Source organism: Delphinapterus leucas, chromosome 10, assembly GCF_059928025.1.
Source record: "Delphinapterus leucas isolate spDelLeu-1000000601 "Yukka" chromosome 10, BTC_Dleu_Yukka2, whole genome shotgun sequence".
Classification (NCBI taxonomy): Eukaryota; Metazoa; Chordata; class Mammalia; order Artiodactyla; family Monodontidae; genus Delphinapterus; species Delphinapterus leucas.
This window is the reverse complement of record NC_143138.1, coordinates 104,218,870-104,239,162: the sequence shown is the minus strand read 5'-3', so window position 1 is coordinate 104,239,162 and position 20,293 is coordinate 104,218,870. Positions and strand designations below refer to the sequence as shown.

The 20,293-nt window shown below is 53.3% G+C and overlaps 1 protein-coding gene across 1 annotated transcript in view; it reads left to right on the top strand.

Moving 5' to 3' along the window:
• Window positions 1-20,293, top strand: part of CHCHD6 (coiled-coil-helix-coiled-coil-helix domain containing 6) — a 125,837-nt gene that overhangs the window by 74,617 nt on the left and 30,927 nt on the right. Inside the window, exon 5 of the mRNA XM_022562497.2 lies at window positions 6,765-6,848. Coding sequence (XP_022418205.2) covers window positions 6,765-6,848 — 84 coding nt within the window. The remainder of the gene's footprint in view (window positions 1-6,764; window positions 6,849-20,293) is intronic.

Here is a 20,293-nt window from a genome sequence, read left to right as displayed (position 1 = left end):
CATTCAGGAGTTGTCTCTGATCCCTGTTTCTGTTACAATCGAGGTGGTACCTTCCGCCCAGCACCTGGGTGCTGCTGAGAGGAAGCGAGGGTGCAGAGCGCGGGGCCGACGGATCAGACGCGGCGGACGCGCAGGGACGCGGCGGCCTCGCCTTTTCCTGGTCATGTTCTCTTCTTACTCTGCTGCCTTGGAACCCCCCTGCCCTGTGAGCCCTCCCTGTTTAGTTGTTCTGTCAGTATCTTGAGAGACGTTAAATTCTTTGACTATGATTGTGGATCTATTTATGTTCTTCTTTAATGTGTCAAATTTGTTCTATGTATTTGGGATTTTTGTTATCGGGTGCATACACGTTTGTAATTGTTATCTCTTCTTGAGTAATTGTCTCTTTTATGATTGTGAACTGCCCTTCTTTATATCTGGTAATATTTTTTTTGTCTTGAATTCTCCTTTATCTGATATTAATATGGCTATACCAGCTTTCTTATACAGCAAGTTCACCGCATACAAATGAGTTCTGTTCCGAGAGCGCATTCGTAAGTCCAATTTGTTCATAAGTCCAACAACGTTAGCCTTAGTTAGTTAGGTACCCAACTAACACAATCGGCTACATAATAATGTACTGTAATAGGTTTATAATACTTTTCACACAAATAATACATAAAAAAACACAAAAAGTAAAGAAAACATTTTTAATCTTGCAGTACCTTGAAAAGTACAGCAGTGCAGTACGACAGGTGGCACACAGGGGCTGGCATCAAGTGAACAGGCAAGAAAAGTTATGACTGGAGGAGGGAGAGGAGGTGGAAGATGGCAGAGCTGAAGGATTGCTGGCAATAGGAGGCAGAGGGCAAGCTGCAGTTTCACTCACGCCTGACGTTGTGGAACGCACGTTCGCATCCTTGAAAGTTCGCAGCTTGAAGGGTCGTGTGTCGGGGACTTACTGCGCTTGGTGTGCACGATACACCTTTTCCCATTGTTTAAAACCTGTTTGTATTATTTTTTATCAATAACATATAGCTGGGGTTTTGCCTTTGCATTGGTGTGTATGGTAAGCAGAATAACGGCCCCCCAGAGACGCCCACCTCCCAACCCGCAGGACCTGTGAATGTACTCTCTTGCATGGTAAACAGGGCTCTTCAGATGTCACTAAGTTAAGAATGTGTGGTGGGGAGACTATCCTGTATTATCCAAGGATGCCCGGTGTGATCTCAAGTGTCAGGGAGATTAGGAGAAAGGGAAGTCAGGGAACGATCAGGGAGAGAGGGAGACAGGAGAGTCAGAGAAGGAGACGTGATGACAGTAGCAGAGGTCAGGGCGACGTGGGGCCGTGAGCCGATAAATGCAGGCGACCCCTAGACGCTGGGAAGGGCGAGGAAACAGGTTCTTCTCCAGAGCTTCCAGAAGGACACAGCCCTGCTGACCCCATGCCTGTAGCCAAAGAAGACCCATTCGAGACTTCTGACCTCTAGAACTGTAAGAGAATAAATGTGTAGTATTTTAAGCCACTAAGTTTTTGGTAAGTTCTTACAACAGCAAGAGGGAACTAATACAGGGGTAAGTCTGTTTCTATTCAATATCATTGTTGGTGTGAGCGCATTTAAATTGACCGTTTGTTATTTGTTTGTTCCGTCTGTTCTTTGTTCCTCTGTTGCTGCTTTCTTGTAGATGTTTTTTGAGGGAGAGGGTGGAGACGAATCAGTACATTTTAGCATTTCGTTTTATCTCCTCTACTGACTCTTTACTTGTGCTTTCTTTGGTTACATTTTTAGTAGTTATTCTGGAAATTACTTTTAAAAAAATCTATGCTCAAGAAGGATTCTGTTACTTCAGGAATTATTTAAGAACTTCACAAAAGCACCCTGCTTGGGAGTTTTCCGAGCTTCTCAGTTCTATTTGTGGTCTTTAATTAATTTTGGAATATTCTTGGCCTTTATCTCTTCCCTTTTCTTGCCCCATCTTTCTCTTTTCCTACTAGGACTTCAGTTAAAGGTATGCTCTGTCGTTTAATATTGTCCTGTAGGTCTTGGGGGCCCTGTTTCATTCTGTTTTTCATGCTTCGTCTGCTTGGGTTTCAATGTGAATAATCTCTAATCATTTGTTTCCAGGTGCATTGCCTCTTTCCTCTGCTCTGTCCCGTTTGCTAAGGAGCCCACGATTCCTTGCGTTTTTGTTTGGTTCTGTTCTAGTTTGGGTGGTGTCAGTGAAGGTGGAGGAGGGGCCTCTGAAGACCTTCTCTTCCATAAAAGCAATGAAAACGGACAGAGCCTATTTTTTCAGAACTGAAAGTTAACCAAAGACTTGTGGCCATCCAGGGGCATTTGTTCAGGAAAAATGGGTGAATCTCAGTAAGGAGAGTGAGGTTTGTGGCATTTCAGATTGTCCTTATTCCCATCCTCCTTTTCCCAACCTAAGCAGTAACCTTGAAAGCCAGCAGACACAATCTTGGTAAAACCCAGCAGCCTGGCGACCAGTGCACGGGGTGGAAAAGGATTGGAGTCCTTCAAAGCCCCGTTCCCAGAGGTCATCCTCCTTCTTCCTGTCTAGGGGTTCCCTGGAGGACCCCACTCACAAGGCTGACTTCATTTCACGTGACTCAGGGATGTCCTGGGATCGTTTGCCGTAAACCATCAGAGGCCATTGTTGAACGGGTGGAGGACAGTTGGGTGCAGACAGTGGGGTAACCCGAACGCTAGGCAAGCAGAGCTACAGAAAAGAGGAATGTGGGAGGCTTTGAAAGGCTCCAGCGTTCTGCTGGGAAGCTGGAGGCCACATTCTGGCTAGGGCTGTGCACGGGGAGATCTCCGGACACCCACACTGAGACGCGTGGCAGCCAGACTGTCAGAGGCCACAGTCAAAGAGAGAATCTTGAAACCAGCAGGAGAAGCCACTCATCACATGCAAGGGACTCTCTGTGAGCCTAGCGGCTGGCGTCTCCTCAGGAGTAATGTAGGAAGTCTCCACGACTTCCCATGCGGTGCCCACCCTTTCCTGCTAGAGTCTCTGCCGTGTTAACCCTGGTGACTTTGAAGTCCCTCTGGGCTAACTCCGGGCCTTTGTTGCATCTGGCTCTATTGAGTATTTCCTCTCTATGGTACATCTTTATTTTCTTGTGTGTGTGTGTGTGTGTGTGTGTGTGTGTGTGTGTTTAAATGTTTGATTGAATGCTGAACCTTTTGGGTAAACAAAACAGAACAATGGGCACTGCGGTATCTATTTGTGCCAGGGAGGGTTTTCCTTTGTTCTGTGAGACCCTTAGTGTGGGGACTGGGTCCCTTGTGAGTGGCATGCAGTTGGATTTCCATTTTCTTCCTTTTACCCAAAGTGGTAATCTTTTTCCTTTAAGGCTGAGGTTATTTCGTTCGTGGTCTATATTCATTATCTGTTGCTAAATAACAAGTTACGCATCTAGTGGTTTAAAGCAGTAACCACGTATGACCTCACGGTGTCCGCGGACACCTCACGCTGGACACCTCACGGGTCCTTGGGGCTGGGACTGGGCTTGGCTGGGCCTCTGCCCCTGTCTTCTCATGGCTGCGGTCCCGTCCCAAGGCCCTCGGGCCATTGGACTGAGGCCCCTCAGCTCCGTGTCACAGGGGCATCTCCGGGGGGCAGCCCACAACACCAGGGAAGCTGGCTCCAGACCGAAAGCACGACCTTTGCCCCTGGAACTGCCCCCTCTCGCTCCATTCATAGCTGCTCATCAGGATTTGGGTGTCACTCCAGGGCCCGAGCCCGGGGACATGGGATCCCGGGGGACCATCTCAAAAGCTGTGATCCCTGATTACTTATACTGATTCCCGCAACCTTGCCTGGTCTTTTCTGTTCCGTCCTCTCCTCCCCTCATTCTCCTCCGGCCCCCGCCTCCTCCGCTCGGACCTCCCCCTCCTCCCCCTGCCCTCCCTATGCGTCCCTGTCCCCCGAGCAGCCACAAGGCAGTTGGACTCCGGCCCGTGCTCTGCCCTCGAGTTTTCTGGCTCCTCTGTTGCTGTGCGTCCTTGTCCCCGTTGCAGGACCAAATCTCTCTACTGCGTCCCCATTTCCTAATTTCCCCCTAACTGCCCTCAGCTTGGGGCTTGTCTCATGCATTTGATTCCTTGTTCCTTGAAGAAATTTACATTTATAATATTTACCTACTTGGGGGCTTGCCTGTTTCAGGTTCATTGCTTCTTTTTTAATCAGAAGTTCATTTATCTTTTTGAGCACCTTAAACTTACATGTTTAAAATCCTTTATCAATTGGAAATTTGAACACTGGCTGAATATTTGATGGTGTTAAGGAATTCATTTTTTTTTGGTATGCAATGCTACTGGTTCTGATTAGGAAAATAAAAGTCTCTATCTTTTAGAGAAATATATTGAAGTATGTGCAGGTGAAATGACCTGCTGTAAGGAATCTGGGGGGAGGGAGGGGTGGGCGCTGTAGGTGAAACAGGATTCCCGTTAATCATCTTTTAATATTTCCTTTTTTTAAAGTTAATTAATTAACTTTATTTTTGGCTACATCGGGTCTTAGTTGCGGTGTTGCAGGATCTTCGTTGTGGCATGTGGGATCTTTCACTGTGGTGCGTGGACTTCTCTCTCTAGTTGTGGTGCACAGGCTCAGTAGTTGCAGTGTGCAGGCTTAGTTGCCCTGTGGCACATGGGACCTTAGTTCCCCAACCAGGGATCGAACCCATGTCCCCTGCATTAGAAGGCGGATTCTTAACTGCTGGACCACCAGGGAAGTCCCTAGTTTATCATTTTGAAGCTTAGTGATGGCTATCTGGGTTTTTAAAAAATTTTATTATAAATTTATATTTATTTCACATCATTTAATATATATTTTAATATTATAATATCCGGGTTTATTTAGTATTATTTTAGTACAGTAATACAATTTTGCATAATAAAAAGCCGTGTCGTAACGTCCCATCGTGTGAATTTCGTCTGGAGCGAATTCGCAACAGCTGCCGGTTTGACAGGCAGCCGTTCTAAGCTTACGCTTCCTCGCCGTATTTGGTTTGCAGGCTTGTTTTGAGCACAAGTTTTGGTTTTGGTCTTGTTGGCTTTGTTTCTCTCCTATTTCCTTGTCTCCCTGCCGAGCATTTTCGTGGCAGCCTACGGCTGCCCCAAGTACCAGCCAGTCCCCGCGCCACCCAGCTGTGGCCTGGGGTTCACGGCGCTGGAGCTGTGGCCTCTGGGCTGAACCCAGCTTCCGGCAGATTGAGAACCACGGCCCGACATGGGGTCCTCAGGATTCTCAGGTTGGCTTCTTATTCTGGGGGAACCCTGGGCTCCGGGGGCGAAGCTGGCCCCACGCCCGCCTCTGCCCAAGGCTGTGGCTTTGGCCTCACCTGCCTCTGTGCCCGTCTGTTCTGTTGGACGTTTGCATCTTGTTATCTGCCTTGTGTTTGGAGCAGGGCAGGTGCATTGAGCGTGCTCATCTGACAGTTCCCTTCACTTCCCCCTTCAAAGACTGTGACCCGAGAGTGGGCATGCATAATGGTGACATTTTACCTTTGTGTTGGAGACAGTGTGCTTTATGCAGTGTTTTTCCCCAGAAGACCGACTGGGAAATGTCTTAGGGAGAACGACAGTCGCTACCCTGCAAGCTGTCCGCCTGTGGTTCCCCAGCCCGTGTCCATCTGCAGTTGTCCTATTTTTCTGTCTCTTCTGCTGGGATCTAAGCTCCATGAGGACAGGAGCTCCCCCTCACCCCCAGTGCCCCAGCCCCCTTACAGGCGTGTGTGTCACGTGGCAACACCCGCTAATGTCTGGCTCTGACCTGAGGGCCACCTGCCTGCCATGCGCCAGGCAAGGGCCGGACGGTGGCCGCTCTGCAGAGTGGGCACCTCCGTCCGCCAAACCTGCGTCACCGGCACAGCCTCTGGTCCAGGCGCCGACACCGGGCGTTTGCGCTGCATGCACTTTCTACAGCCCCTGCGCCAGGCCAGCCCTCGTTTTTCTCAGGCAGAGGCAGGCCAGGGGCCCTGACTCAGGGAGGTTCCAAGGGCTCCGGGGACATGGGCCTCGCCGTCAGGAGGACGTGAATTCCCGCTTCGTCTGATGCAGCATCATTGTGCGTGGGCCTAACGTGACCCTGGCCTTGCCGTTGGGGTTTCCTTTGACCCCTGCACAGCCCGTGGGGGGAGTCATTCCGGGTTTATGTGTCACACGTGCGTGAGCTGGCGCTTGGGGTCAGGGACTTGTTGAAGGACCGCCGGCTGGTTGAGGGTGGGGAGGGGGCTGGCCCGGGTAGCCTGCTGTGACCTTGTGGGGGTCCTCGGCCGTGTGCTCCCATCAGGAGGCCGAGGGGTAGCTGCCCCGCGAGGCCTAGGATTCTGGGCTCCAAGGCTGCTCACCTTTCAGCTCCCTGGCCCTTGGAGACAGGTGGTCTGCTGTACAGAAGGAGGCCATCTGGGCGTGCCTGCCGCTCGGAGCTCAGGGAGTGAGCCGGCAGCACGCGTGCTACGGGGACGGCGCGGTGCTGCTGGCCTGCGCGCCTTGAGGCTGCACAGCTTCCGTCCAGGCCCTTCTCTGCCCACGCTCGACCCCAGCTCCGCTCGTGGCTTTGAGCTTCGGGGCCGTCACCTAAGCCGCCCTGTTTCTGCGTTGTGATGGGGCCCTTGTCATCCTGCCTGCCTTTGGAGACCATGGGGCACATGTGCACACGCTTGCCCTGGTCAGTGCTGCAGGGTCCCCCCTTAACGGCGGTAGCGACGTGGCACTGCGTGGGCTTCCATTCATAGTTCGCCAGCGGCTGACTGGACTCTGCTCTCCTTGCAGGCCGGGGAGCTGGAGAGCCGAGAGGCGGAGCTGAGACGCCGCGACGCCTTATACAAGGAGCAGCTCGGGCGCCTGGAGAGGCAGGTGAGTGGTCCGGCGGGAGGGCGGCCGGGCCCCGAGCTCCGGGCGGGCTCAGGAAACTGACCCCGTGCGCTGGGGGAGGTAGTGATAGCGTGACCATCGCAGTACCGACACACGGGCGCTGTTGCTGATTTTCTCCTGGGGCTCAGGGATCAGAGGGCCCACCTGTCGTGGAGCGACTGTGCTCCGCAACGGGAGAGGCCACGGCAGTGAGAGGCCCGCGTACCGCAAAAAAAAAAAAAAAAAAAAAAAGACCCTGAAAACGTGGGAGGCGATGGTTGGCAGGTTAACGCTGGCTCTCCCTATGCCTGAGACCATGGCCAAGCCACCGAGTGCCTGCTGTCCCTGCGGGTCCTGGAGTCCCTTGTCTCGGTTTGGAGCTTTGAGGTTGGCGGTGTCTTGCAGGCTTGATGGCAGGCACGTGCGCTGGAGCCTGCCCGTTGGGACAGAAGGGGGTCACCCGTTGGTGTCTGGGGGACGCCAGGCGTGTGAGGCGTGCAGCACGGAGGGTGACTCTCCTCTGGTTCTCCGCCTTACGGCCCGTGCTCTGCTTCTTTCCCACCGCCCTCCCGCTCGTCCTGGGTCAGGTCCAGACTCCTCACATAGGCAGATGGGCCCCTTCTTTTAAGTGAGGTTTGCCTGCGTGCTTGTGAGCATTACTGAAAGCTTCCAGAAGAGGTGTGCAGACGCTTAAACACTAGCATTTTGCAAAACAGGAGCTGGGTCCCTGGCGGGAGGGGGGGCGGAGGGGGAGAGAGGCTGGGCCGGCCCAGTGGGCCTTCTCCGGGGACAGATCTGCTCCTGTAATTGCTGGGACCACGGAGAATCTTCTCCAGCTGCCGTTGCTATTGTATTTTTATATAAATTCTGCCTCCGTTTTTGAATGCTCAGACTTTGACATTTTCAGCTTCTGCACCTTCCGATCATCAGGCTCCTTTTTTCTTTTTTTTTTGGTTTCCTTTTACGCTTGGAAATTGATGGTGGAAAGCTGTTTGGGGCAGACTTGGAACAGCGGCTGGATCATCCTCGACCCCTCAGCAGCTGGGAGCCAGTCGGGGTGGGGAAGGTCGGGGTGAGAGGCGCAGAGGCCTGTTGCCCGGAGGACGCCGTCTGGACCCGGCCGTGTGATCGGCATTGACGGGCAGGAGAACCCGCGGAGTCCAGACCAGTGTTCAGGGTCGGGGACTTCGTGACACTTCTGTGCCCATGACGGTTATTCCTGAGTGAGGAGAGCATTTTTGGTTGGGCGCCTGTGCCTCGTGATCTTTCTGAGCAGTTGTTCCCGGTGCCCAGGTCGCCAGGCTGGAGCGAGGAGGGTTTTCCTTTTCCCGCGGAGAGAGGTGAGCTGCCGCGTGCACAGCGGCTCTTGGCCCAGGAAGCAAAGCTGGCGTGATGTCCATTCAGGCGGCAGGCAGAGGGTGGCGTGCACTGACGGTGGGTGGCTGGACACCAGCTCCGCCGTCCTCTCCGTGTTCTGTCCCCTGCAGGCTGTAGGCAGCGCTCCCGCAGCAGCGGGTGTGTCTGAGGCAGTCTCATCTCCAGGGATGGCCTCTTCTCCAGGCCTCGCTGGGCCCAGGGCCAGGCGGGTGGGGCGGGCATCTCTGGGGTCCAGCAGAGCTCAGCAGCACAGCAGCCTGGGACTTGGAGCAAGTTATCTAAATTCCGGAGCCTCCGTTTCCCCGTCTTTGAAACGGGAATTTCAAACCCGAGCTGCCAGCTGTCTGGGGGATGCGTGGTTGTTTGCGTAAAGCAGCCCCCGGAGCGCCTGGAGGACCCACCCGTTCATCCCACGTTAGTTTGGCTGTGTTCAGCGCCGGGCAGTGGTGCTTCCTGCCACACGGAGCCCACAGTCCAGGGTGGGAGGGGAGGGGATGCTGAGGGCTAGGGCCCCAGACGAGGGGCGCCTGAGACCGTCCTGTGACCCATGGGCCTGCCAGCTCCATCAGTATGGTCTTACTTTTCCAGACTGAGCAGCTGCAAGTGGAGAGGGCACTTTTGGGGTATAGTTTCAAAGAGTGAGGCAAGGAGAAAGGGAGGACCTTGGAAACGTGTGTTCCTCCTGGATTCCAGGCTCCCTCCCCTGCCTGTGAGCAGGTGGCGCTTCTCCTGGCTTCCGTGTTTTCTGTCTGGGCTTTGCTTTTCCTAAGGAGCGGCCGTGCTGTGACCCTGCCACGCCTGCAGCCTTCTCAGTGCGGCACGCAGCAGCCCCGCCTGGAGTCCTGAGCCTCTCCAGGAAAACAGAGGGAAGTCCACTTCACAAGACAAGGTGGCTGCTGGTCAGGGGTGCAGGAAGAGGGCCCAGCCTCACGCTTCGCGGAAACGAGTTACAGCCCAAGGCGACCCTGTCACACACTCAGTGGAGCGGCCATCGTGGGGAGGATGGGTACCAAGGATGGTGGTTCAGCCTGTGCTCCCAGGGGGCCGCCTGGCCAGGCCGCCTTGGGAAGCTGTCACCCAGGGACCCTGGAGCTGAGCACAGCTATGCCCTGAGGCCCGGCCTTTCTTAGCAAGAATGGGCTGCTTATACCTGGGCTCGTGGGACCACTGCCTCCGATGATGCGAGACAGGAGGACCCTTGATCCAATCCGATTCTTTCCACGTGTGGGAAAGCGGCCCTAAGGCAGCTCAGTGGTTTGAGGGTCAACTGGTGCAGCGGCGAGTGCTGTGCTCTTAGGCCTAGAAGGACCTGGGCCGCGTCCCTGGCACTTAAGACAGACGTGGGGAAGTGGGTCAGCCTGACTTGTGCTCCACCTGTGGCCACCCTGGTTGCCAGCACTTCTGTTTCTAAGGACTCAGAGGATAGAATCCCGTCGGGGGTGTGACTGGTCAGCAACCTTAGGTTTCCCCCAATCCACCTTTTCTCCCTTTGCTAAAGTGGACATGGTCTTATCTGGTATCTTCCCATTTTCTCTGAATTCTGAGTTGCCAGAGCAACAAGAGTCTCCGTCAGGGAATTCAGAGCTGGCAGGACTCGCCTGGGTGGGGACGTGAATTCATCTTGCATGCCGACGCTGCCTGCGGCCGACCCCAGGTATCCGTGTTGGATCCACTCTTTTCCGTCTCCTGGGTGGAGGCTGGGAGTTCAGGGGCTCTTTCTGTCCGCCCTGTGCTGACTGCACACGTCCTCAGCAGCGCGGGCCTGTCCTCCTGGTCCCCGTCTCTCCTAATGAAATTTTAAAGCCCTGGCTTTGTGCTCGGCGTTTTCCAGCAGCTCAGCCTGCTGGGGTCTCAGCCCTCCTGGCCCTACTCCCCGGCCCTGGCCATCCGTCCCATGGCCCCTGTGCCCTGTCGGGAGCACAGGGCAGAGGTCACCTTTGTGTCCTTCCCGGGAGATCGCCTGCACGGGTGCACTGGGCTGAGGCCGGCTCTGCATCCCGGGTCTCATATCAGGATCGGTTGTGACTGTATCTCTCGGAAGAGTGTTTTTAAAGACCTTACCGCTGAAGCTGTCCTCCTGCCGTGGAGGTGTCTGGCGTCCTCGCCGGCCGCTGCAGTCGGTCCCCAGCCGCTGGCACTGCTCTCACCCTGGCTTTTCAGTGCCCACGCACAGCTGCTACCTGTGCCCGGGGGGGCAGGCACCTCCAAAGGCTTTGTCTGTCTCCTGCAGGCCCCGTGTGTGGACGTGGCCCTTCCTGCTGCGTCTCAGGGACCACGTGCAGCTTGCATGCGGCGCCACGGCCTCCTAAGTGGTGGACGTGGGATGTACGTCTGGGGCTGGCTGACTTCAGAATCCTGGTCCAGGCGCCCTGTTCACGCTGGGATTTATCTTTTTAATGGGCAGGCAGATATGCTCCAGAAAGGAAATGGCCACGTGGCTCTGCCTATTCTGCATCCGGACTGCGTCCTCCTGGACAGTCTGATGCCACATCCTGCACTTGGAGGTGACTTGGTCCAAGGAGCTGTCCCCTCAAGGCAGCCCGTGGCGCTAAGTGCCCAGGTTGGTGTTACACCTGCTACAGTAGAGGGTCTGCCTGCACGTCGTCCTTCCCTCAGGGTCAGTGATGGTGGTCACAGTGCAGTCGAGCTGGGGGGAACCTTAGGAAGGAGCGTGGTCACTGAGTCAGGGGGAAGCGGTCGCAGAGCTGAGTGGCAGGGACGGTGCAGTGGCGGAGCGCATAGGATGGCCAGGCACACGAGGCGGTGGCGGGTGTGAGGGCCACGCGAGGCCACCACAGCGGCTCTGTGTGCAGGGCTTACGTCTCCACGTGGACCGTCTTCCTGTGAGCTCGCCCCCCAGCTGGGAAAGTCAAGGTCTTCTGGGCTCCTTCCTCTCCCTGTCTGTGTGTTTCCTACCCTCCATCCATCCCCACACTTCCCCTCCTGTGCATCCGCGTCTCCGTCATCTGTCACCCACACGAGGGCATCGTCCCTGATGGTCTCCAGGCCTTAGTGGCCGTCCCTCTGTCCCCACACTTCTCGATGGTTAAGTGTCCCCTCCTCTGCATCCGCGTCTCCGTCATCTGTCACCCACGTGAGGGCACCGTCCTTGATGGTCTCCAGGCCTCAGTGGCCGTCCCTCTGTCCCGTCCAGATTTCTCGTTGCCGTGTCTGCACTGTGCTTCCTCACCCGGCCCTGAACATCACCTGGTCGGGCCCTGCACGCCCTTCAGACTCCACTCCACCATCTGCTGGCCCAGCTCAGCGTCCCCAGCCTCTGATGGGGGTCGGCCTCTTGCCCCAGCTTGAGCTCCAGGTCGGGAAGTGATTCTTACACATGCAGCAGCAAACCTGCAAATCCAGAGCAGAGAAAGCGGGGGAGGGAAGGGTCCTCTGTGGACACACGCCCAGCACAGGTCCTGGGGCTGTGGCCTGTGTGCCTACCCACCCGAAGCCAGCCCGCAGGTCCCTGCAGAGCGAAGGCCTTCCCACCTCCGTCAGCGGCAACTCGGGCCCATCGCCAGACACGGAGGACGTGGGGCTGGGCAGGCGCAGCTCCCACTGCAGGGCAGCCAGGCCGGGGCCATCCCGGGCACTCGGAACCCGGGGATCATGTGGGAAGGGTGTGGAATGTAAAGATTCTGGGGCTCTTGGTGGCCTCTTACCTGGTGCCTTCTTAAATACACCAAAGTCAGTTTGGAGGGGTCTTGGCTCTCTTAGGGTCTCACAATACCAGCCTCCAAACTCAAGCAGAGGGAGGTTAGGTTATTTACCCGAGTTAAATGGCTCAAGAAAGGACTTCATGTCTTACTTGAAATGCTTTGGGACGTAAAGATTCCGGCCCATCACTGTCTCCGTGAGGGCTGTCCGTGTGGACCCCGTGGAGCCGGGTTCCTGCCATCGTCCCAGGAGGAGCACAGGCCGTCCCATCTCTTGTTCAGAGGGTCACACTTGGCAAGTGTTGTGGGCGTGCTCACGGCCTCTGTCGAGAATGCCAGGCGTCACTGAAACAAACAGACGACGTTGCGGCACCTGGTTGTTGGTTACCAGCTGGTAGCTTTGCCTAGAACAGTGGTACCTGCGGACACCTGCCCCGGGCGTCCCTGTGGCACCTGCTCCCACGGCCCACTTCCCTGTCGACGCTCAGGAACACGTGTCGTCTGGCTGAGAAGCCGATCGGAGGGCGCTGCCAGTGGTCCCGAGTGGAGCCCCTTCCCATCAGGTTTCCGGTAACCCCTGGAGCCAGGAGCGGCGTTGCTGACCTTGTGGCTGGGGCGCTTGGGAGGGGCCTGGGGGGCTCTAGCGATACGAAGCAGCAGTAGGTGCTTGGGGGAGAGTTGGTGTGAAGCGCGAGTTTGGTGAGAAGCCGCTGAGCTGACCTGCCGGGGCTGTGGGGCTCTGTGAGGCAGCGGGGCCCCCGCCAGCTGACGTGCGGTCGCGAACGTTCCGTTTCATCAGCCGCGTTGCCGACGACACGTCTCTGCCCTGAACACGTGACCTTGAGCACACAGGCGGCTCTGTCCAGGCTGCTCTTGATACTGTCCTGTGAGTCCCCTTCCCCAGGGCGCCCAAGGGGAGGAACACGCATCAGGATTCGAACTCCCATCAAGGCAGCGCCTTGCTTCTTTGAGATCGCCTCTCAGATGTGTTAATGAGGGAAGAAAGAATGAGAGCTAGGAGGAAAGTCTGGAGGAAAGTGGATCAGTAAAATGTGAAGAGGGAAAGTAGACAAATGACTCAACAGCTGGAGGAGCGGAGCGGAACAGAGGGAGGGGTTTACATGGACTCAGAGAGGCATCTGAAGGGGGTTTGAAAGGGACGCACAGAGATTCCCAAGACTTTAAGTTGCTGGGCTCTGAATGGTTAACTGCTGACTGAGGTTCTGAGGCCAAAATCATGCCTCTGTTGAAATGAGAAAAAAAGACAGACGTGTACGAATCTCCTTAGTTTTCAAAATGAACCTCAAGAAGGATAAACCAGAAACTAACGAGATTTTTACCTACAACTGGGAGTGGGCATGGGCTGGCAAGACAGGGAGGGTGTGGGACATCTCTGAGTATGTTCTTTATAAATAGTTTGACTTTTGAACCGTGTTAATGTTTTGCTTATTCGAAAAGTAAATCGACAGAGATGGTGTTAAAAAAGCAGAAATAAATGAACCCAGCCATCTATCAGACAGATACCGCCCCACAGAGAGGGACTTCCAGAGGGAAGACGTCTGGGCTCCCCTCTCCCTGCTCTCCCCACCAAGCACAGCTGGGAACCGTGGAATAAGTTGAGAGGCACCACAGGTCTCTGAAAGGAAGGGAGAGGGAGAGCTGGTGAGGGACCCTGGGATGGAGGAACAGCGTGGTGGCCCACGTGCTCACAACCCCCTCCCGGTGACAGAAGGCAAACAGGGCCAGTGTCTTTGGCCCCAGCCTGGTGGCAGACGGCTTCGCAGGTCAGCTGAGAGTCCTCCAGATTGAGACGGAGCACCCCCCAGCCACACTGGGGGTCAGGTGAGAGCCCCTGGCATGCACCCCCAACAAGTGTTCTTCATCCCTGGGGCCAGAGACTCCCTCCTTCCTCCGAGACCCCATGTGGCTCGACAGCACACCAGGGGGATCCTGCCACAGCAGGGCTGGGGGCAGCCAGGGAGCACTGGCCTGGGAAGAACACTTTGTCCTGTGGACCAGAGGGTCCTTGCTCCCACCCAGATCATTGGTGAGCTGCTGGCCGGCAGGAGATGTCCTGCCCACAAGTGGCTGGGGCAGTGCTCCTTGGGTCCTGTAGGCAAGAGATGCCTGACAGTGGCAGGGGGACCCCTCCCCAACAAGTGGCTGGCGGGGGAGCACAGGCTGGGGAAGCACTTCCTGCTCTGCAGGCAACCCCGCAGGGTCAGCAGGAGCCCCAGTGCCTTGGAGGAACCAAGTGGACACGACCGTGCAGCAAAGGCTCTGAATACAGATGCTGAGCCACTCCCAGAGGTAAACCCAAAGGAAGCCACACTTAGACTCACAATCACGAAGCTTCTGAAAACTGAAGACAAAACTGGAAAGCCGTCAGAGAAAACCAGTGTTACGTATGCGGTGATGCCGATTTTATCGATGGTGGAATCTCATCCAAAATCACGGAGGCCAGAGGAAGTGGCGTATTTCCTGAGTCCTGAAAGAAAAACTCTGTTAACCAAGAATTCTACACCCCGCAAAACTATCCTTTGGGAATGAAGAGGAAATGAAGATGTTCTCGGATTACAGAGGGCTAAGAGAATTTGTGGCTGCCCAGTGTACCCGTAAGGAATGGCAAAGTAAGTTATTCAGACAGAAGGAAATGATAAAAGAAATAATTTAGGAATACGAACAAGAAAGAAAGAACAAAGGAGAAATAAAAAATGCAGATAGATACAACAGATTATCCTTCTTCACATGAATTTTTAAAATCATATTTGATTGTTGAAACAAAAAATATAACATCGTATGATGTGAGGCAAATGCATGTGCAAAAAATGCTCAAAGTAGACTTTAAAAAGTGGAGAGGCTGGAGGAACCTAAGTGGAAGTGAGGCTTGCAGACTTGACCCTGAGCGATAGAGTGTCAGCAGCAGCAGGTTGTATATTACATGTGTGTATTGTAATGCTCAGTGCAGCCACTGAGAAAGTTAGGTGAAGCAGTGACTCAGACACACTATTAATAAATCAGCATGGAATCTGATGAAATGTTTAACTGACAGGAAGACAAGAAAAGAGAAATGGAGGAGGAACAGAGGGAACAAACAGAAAACATGTAATAAGGTGGAAGACTTAAGCTCTGTCAGTAATCACCTTAAAGGTAAATGGTCTAAATATACCAGTGAAAAGGCCGAGGTTGCCACACAAACACGCACACACACACCTCTGCTGTCTGTAAGAAAATTCAAATACGGTGACATAGATGGAAAGTAAAAGGGTGAAAAAAAGATGTGTCGGGCTTCCCTGGTGGCGCAGTGGTTGAGAGTCCGCCTGCCGATGCAGGCGACACGGGTTCGTGTCCCGGTACTGGAAGATCCCACATGCCGCGGAGCGGCTGGGCCCGTGAGCCATGGCCACTGAGCCTGCGTGTCCGGAGCCTGTGCTCCGCAATGGGAGAGGCCACAACAGTGAGACGCTCGGGTACCGCAAAAAAAAAAAAAAAAAAAAAAAAAATGTGTCATGTAAACATCGATCCAGAAAAACATAGGAGTGGTCATTAATATCAGATAAAGTACTTCAGAGCAAAGAAAATTACCACACACAAAGAAGGGTGTTCTATGATGATAAAAGGATCAGTCTACCAGGAAGGCATAGTAACCCTAAATGTGTCTGCACCGAAGAAGAGAGGCTTAAAACACGTGAAGCCAAAACTGATGGGGCAGAAAGAAACACACAAACCTAAAATAATAGTTTGGGGACCTCAATATCCCCTTTTCTCAGCAACTGATAGAAGTGCTAGACAGAAGGTTGTCGAGGATATAAAGGGTCTAAATGACACCACCAACCAGCAGGATCTAACTGACATAAAAAGGATACTCCAACAATAGCAAAATGCATATATTTTTTAAGCACCTGTGGGACCAAGATAGGCTATATCCTGGGCCCTAAAACGAACCTTAACAAATTTGAAAGAATGGAAACCACATATCAAAATATATGGGATATAGCTTAAGCAGGGTTGAATGCGAAATTTATACCAGTGAATCCCTAAATTAGAAAAGAGGAAAGGTTTCAAATTAAAAGCTCAAGAAATTAGAAAAAGAACAGCAAAATAAACCCAAAGCAAGCAGAAGGAAGGAAATAATAAAAGATAAGAACAGAAAATATAATAGGAAAACACTGAAGAGAATTAATGAAACAAAATGCTGGTTCTCGGAACAATTTGATAAAATTGATAAACCTCCAGCAAGACTGACAAAGGTATAGAGAAGACGCAGGTCACCCCCATCACAGTGAAGCAGGTTGTATCCCCACAGATTCCATGGCCACTGGGAGGGAATGAAGTAACACCACTTTATGCTCATAAATTCCACAGCGTAGAAGAAATGGACCAATTCTTCGAAAACCACAAACTGCTAAAACTCAGCCAAGATGAAACTGATAAACAGAATAGTCCTGTAACTACTGAAGAAATGGACTTCATGACCTTAAGACTCCAGGAGAAGAAATCTCGAGGCCCAAATGGTATCTCTGGAGATTTCTACCAAACAGTTAAAGAAGAATTAAAACCAATTTTACGCAATCTCTTCTAGAAAATAGAAGCTCAGGGGAAACTTCCCAACTCATTTTATGAGGCCAGTATTATTCAGTACTTTGTCAGAGAAGCAGTGTTACCAAACCAAAGACAAGAGAAAACTACAATGTCTCTCGTGAAGTTAGACACAAAAATCCTCAACAAAATATTTGCAAACCAAATTCAGCAATGTATGAAAAGAATTATACACTATGTGCGTATACACCACGTTATGCAAAGTGGGGTTTATTCTGGGTGTGCGAGGCTGGGTCAGTGTCTGAAAATCAATGAAATCTGTTATATCAACATGCTAAGGGAAAAAAGATATGATCATACTAATTGATACAGAGACGTATTTGACAGAAATCTACTCCCATTCATGATAAACACTCTTGGAAAAACAGGAATAGAAGGGAACTACCTTAACTTGTTAAAGAGCACGTACCAAAACCACCAGCTGACACCAGAGATACGGACGAGATCCTGAACGCCCCCCGTCCCACCATGGCAACAAGGTGGCAGGGTTAGCGTTATGCCACCAGTGAGACCCTAGCCTCTGCAGTAAGAGAAGAAAGAGAAATTAAAGGCTGTGGATTAGAAAGGAAGAAATAAAACCGTCCCTGTTTGCTTATGATACGATCACCTGCATAGATGGCCTAAGGAATCCAAGAAAAAAGAAAAGGAGACCCTAGGACTAATAAAGGCTTTTAGCAAGGTCACCAGACACAAGACCCACACACGAAAATCAACTGCATTACAGATTGCTATGTACTAACAACATCTGGTACTGAGATTAAAAGCACCAAAAGCAAGATCCATAAAAGGAAAAAATGTTACAATGGACCTCATCAAAATTAAAGACTTTCGTTCTGTGGAAGGCCCTGTGAGGAAGATGAAAAGAGGAGCTACAGACGGGGAAAGAAGTATCTACAAACCACACACCAAGCAAAGGACTAGTGTCTAGAACATAGAAAATACTGTCACAATGCACCAGCAAAACATAAATAAGTAAAAACCAACAATCCAATTAGAAAAATCCACCAAGGGGATATACAGATGGCAAATAAGCACATGAGAAGACATTCACCATCATTAGCTATTGGATATGCAAATTAGACCTGCAGTTAGACATCGCTGCGTACCTACTGGGGTGGCTAACATCTTATCTTGTGAAAAAGTGAGGAGTGTTCAGAACATGGTGAGGGCATGTGCATCTATACGGGACCCAGGAGACGGCCTGAAAGAGGTCCCACGAGCCGGGTTCGGACACCTTGTCTGCGCGACACAATAGTGATGACAGAAATGGATTACAACACGTTGGATTTTAAAAAGAGAATCTAAGTCCAAACTGACATAAAAACATACAGGATCAAAAGGAGGAAAGGAGAGGAAAACTGTCTTTACGAAGGAACAACAACTAATAAATGTGGAGAGAACGATAGACAGTCACCCATTTGCCACTGTTGTGATAATAATCAATTCAGCAAAAACCATGACTGTTGGGAAGTAGGGTCATCACGCTCTTACAACGTCACTCTTCAGGTCACGTGTTTGTTGTCGAGGGAAAGGGTGTGGTCGCAGGTCTACGTTCCTACATAGCAAATCACCTCGAAACAGAGGCATCAAGCAGCCGTTGGTTAGGGTCACGGGCTCTGAGCATTGGGGGCTCAGACAGGACACGGGAACGGCTCGGCTCTGTTTCCTGAAGTCAGGGGCCTTGCCGGGGCCATATGGTGGCTGGGGGCTGGAACCATCTGGAACCTTCTCCCCCCCACCCCTGGCAGTTGATGTGGCCGTGCTGGGGCTTCCCTGGACTGTTGGCCGAATCATTTACGTGTCCCTTCCGGGTGGGCCGTTCCAGGCTTCCTCCCAGAGAGCGAGGCACCAGTGTGCCAGGTGTTCACGATCCCACCTCCAAAGCCATGTGATGTCACTTTGAAGCAGCCACAAAGTTCCACCAAGGTCAGGGGAGGAGTGTCCCGTGACCTCATACACTGACGTGTCGATGGGGGACACGGCTGCACGGCTGCCTCACCTCTGCCGTTTCTCCGCCAGGAATTTTAACCTGAATCTAATCATGACAAAACAAGTGTTCGAACTGAGGGACATTCTCTGAAACAACTGTCCTGGCTTTGTGAAACATATCAATGTCCTGAAAGGCCAAGCGAGGGTGGGAGCAGGTTAGACTGAAGGGCGGGCAGGGCCATGTCGGCCGGGCACGACCTGTGACCCTCGCCTGCGTCCCGGATTGGGGCCGTTTCCTGGGGCAGTTGGAAACAGTCAGATGCAGATTATATATTAGAAAATTATCCTGTTGATGTGAAGGGTCCCGACTGTGGTAGTTGTTTAGTGTTTACTCAGAGTATCAGAGTTAATTTGCTCTTGGGAGGTGCAGCTGAAGTGTTCGGGGGCAAAAGGTCATGACGACTAAAATGTCGATAAGTCAAGTGGCTTCAGCCAGAAAGAGCGTGTGAGTGGGTGGATGGGCAGAGCCCCAGTGAGCGGTGAGTCCAGGTGATGCGCACCCGCTGACTGTCACACCCTTCTCCAAGGCGTGAGACTTGAACGCAGGGCTGGAATAAGCCTGCACCACACTCTCCCCCTGGGCAGCAGAAGTAAGCTTTCCAGGAGGATGGAAGTTAAAGGAAGAAGGGGAAGGAAAGGCAGCTGCAGGGCTGCTCTTTGCAGGAGGGTCGAGGTTCCTTCAGGTGCAAAACTTCACCCTTTCAGCAGAGCGGCCTGGGCGGGATCAGCGGGCGGGGAGGAGTGGCCGCGTGGCATCTTCCAGAAGGGCGGTCCTGGGGGAAGCAGAGGGCATCAGACTGGACCGAAGGGCCCTGGGCATGGCCCTGGAGGCCGGGCATCAGTGCCGAGTCAGAGCAGAGAAGGAGGGCAGTGGGGCCTGCCCTGGGCCCCATGCCCCCCTGCTCCTCCCACGGTGCCTGTGGGTGGCGTGAAGGGACGTGACCTGGCTTGGCCACCCCAGCCCGAGGCTTGGGGTTGGTGGGGGGACAGGAGCCACCCCTGCCACCTGCCAGCCGCTGGCCTGGGGCCGTCCTACCCTCTGCGCCCGGAGCTCGTGCCGGGAGCTGCCGGCCCCCAGGGCTGTGGCCGGTGGACTCAGCCCCCTGGGAGAACAGAGCGCCTGGGGCCCAGGTCCTGGAGCCGCCTCGGGGTCCCGCCGCCGCGAACACCTGCCCCCCTGCTCCCGACCCGTGGTTCCGGAAGCCGGTGGGTTAATTTCCTCAACAGATCACTTGTTGGTAATAACAGTGGTCACGGCAGCTCCCGTTCCTTCAGCGCTGACTGCTGCCCCCGAGGGTGACACGTCAGGAATCGTCTCCCCCGGTGGTTGTGAGGGGGTGTCCCTCCCCCCGCCACCAGCAGCAAATGTCCCCAGTAGCCGTGCTGGCCTCTGTCCCTCGTCGTGCAGACGGCCCCCTGACCCCCGAGGGCGGCGGCCACGTGCGGCTCAGGCCAGAGGACGATCTTTTTAAATGCACCTTACTTATTTCTGGTGTACTTATTCGTCTATTCTTGGTCTTCTCCCACTCGTCTGAGCAGAGCCCAGCACCACCCGACTCCAAGCCTGTTTCATTTAGGAGCTCGTGCTTACGAGCTGTCTCTACAGCCCATAAGCTGTTGGGCTCTATTTGCGGGTATGAGAATAGGACCTTTTAAAAAATACCCTTTTGCAGCCCCCAAACTTTAGGCTTCCGTGAGAACCTGTGCGGATTTCTTCGGTGCTGTGACATTTCCTGTTTGCATTTGCACAGCCCGGAGAGCAAACACATACCGGTGGTTCAGGTGTGTGTTCGTTCATGTCTCAGCTCATCAAGGTATTCGTTC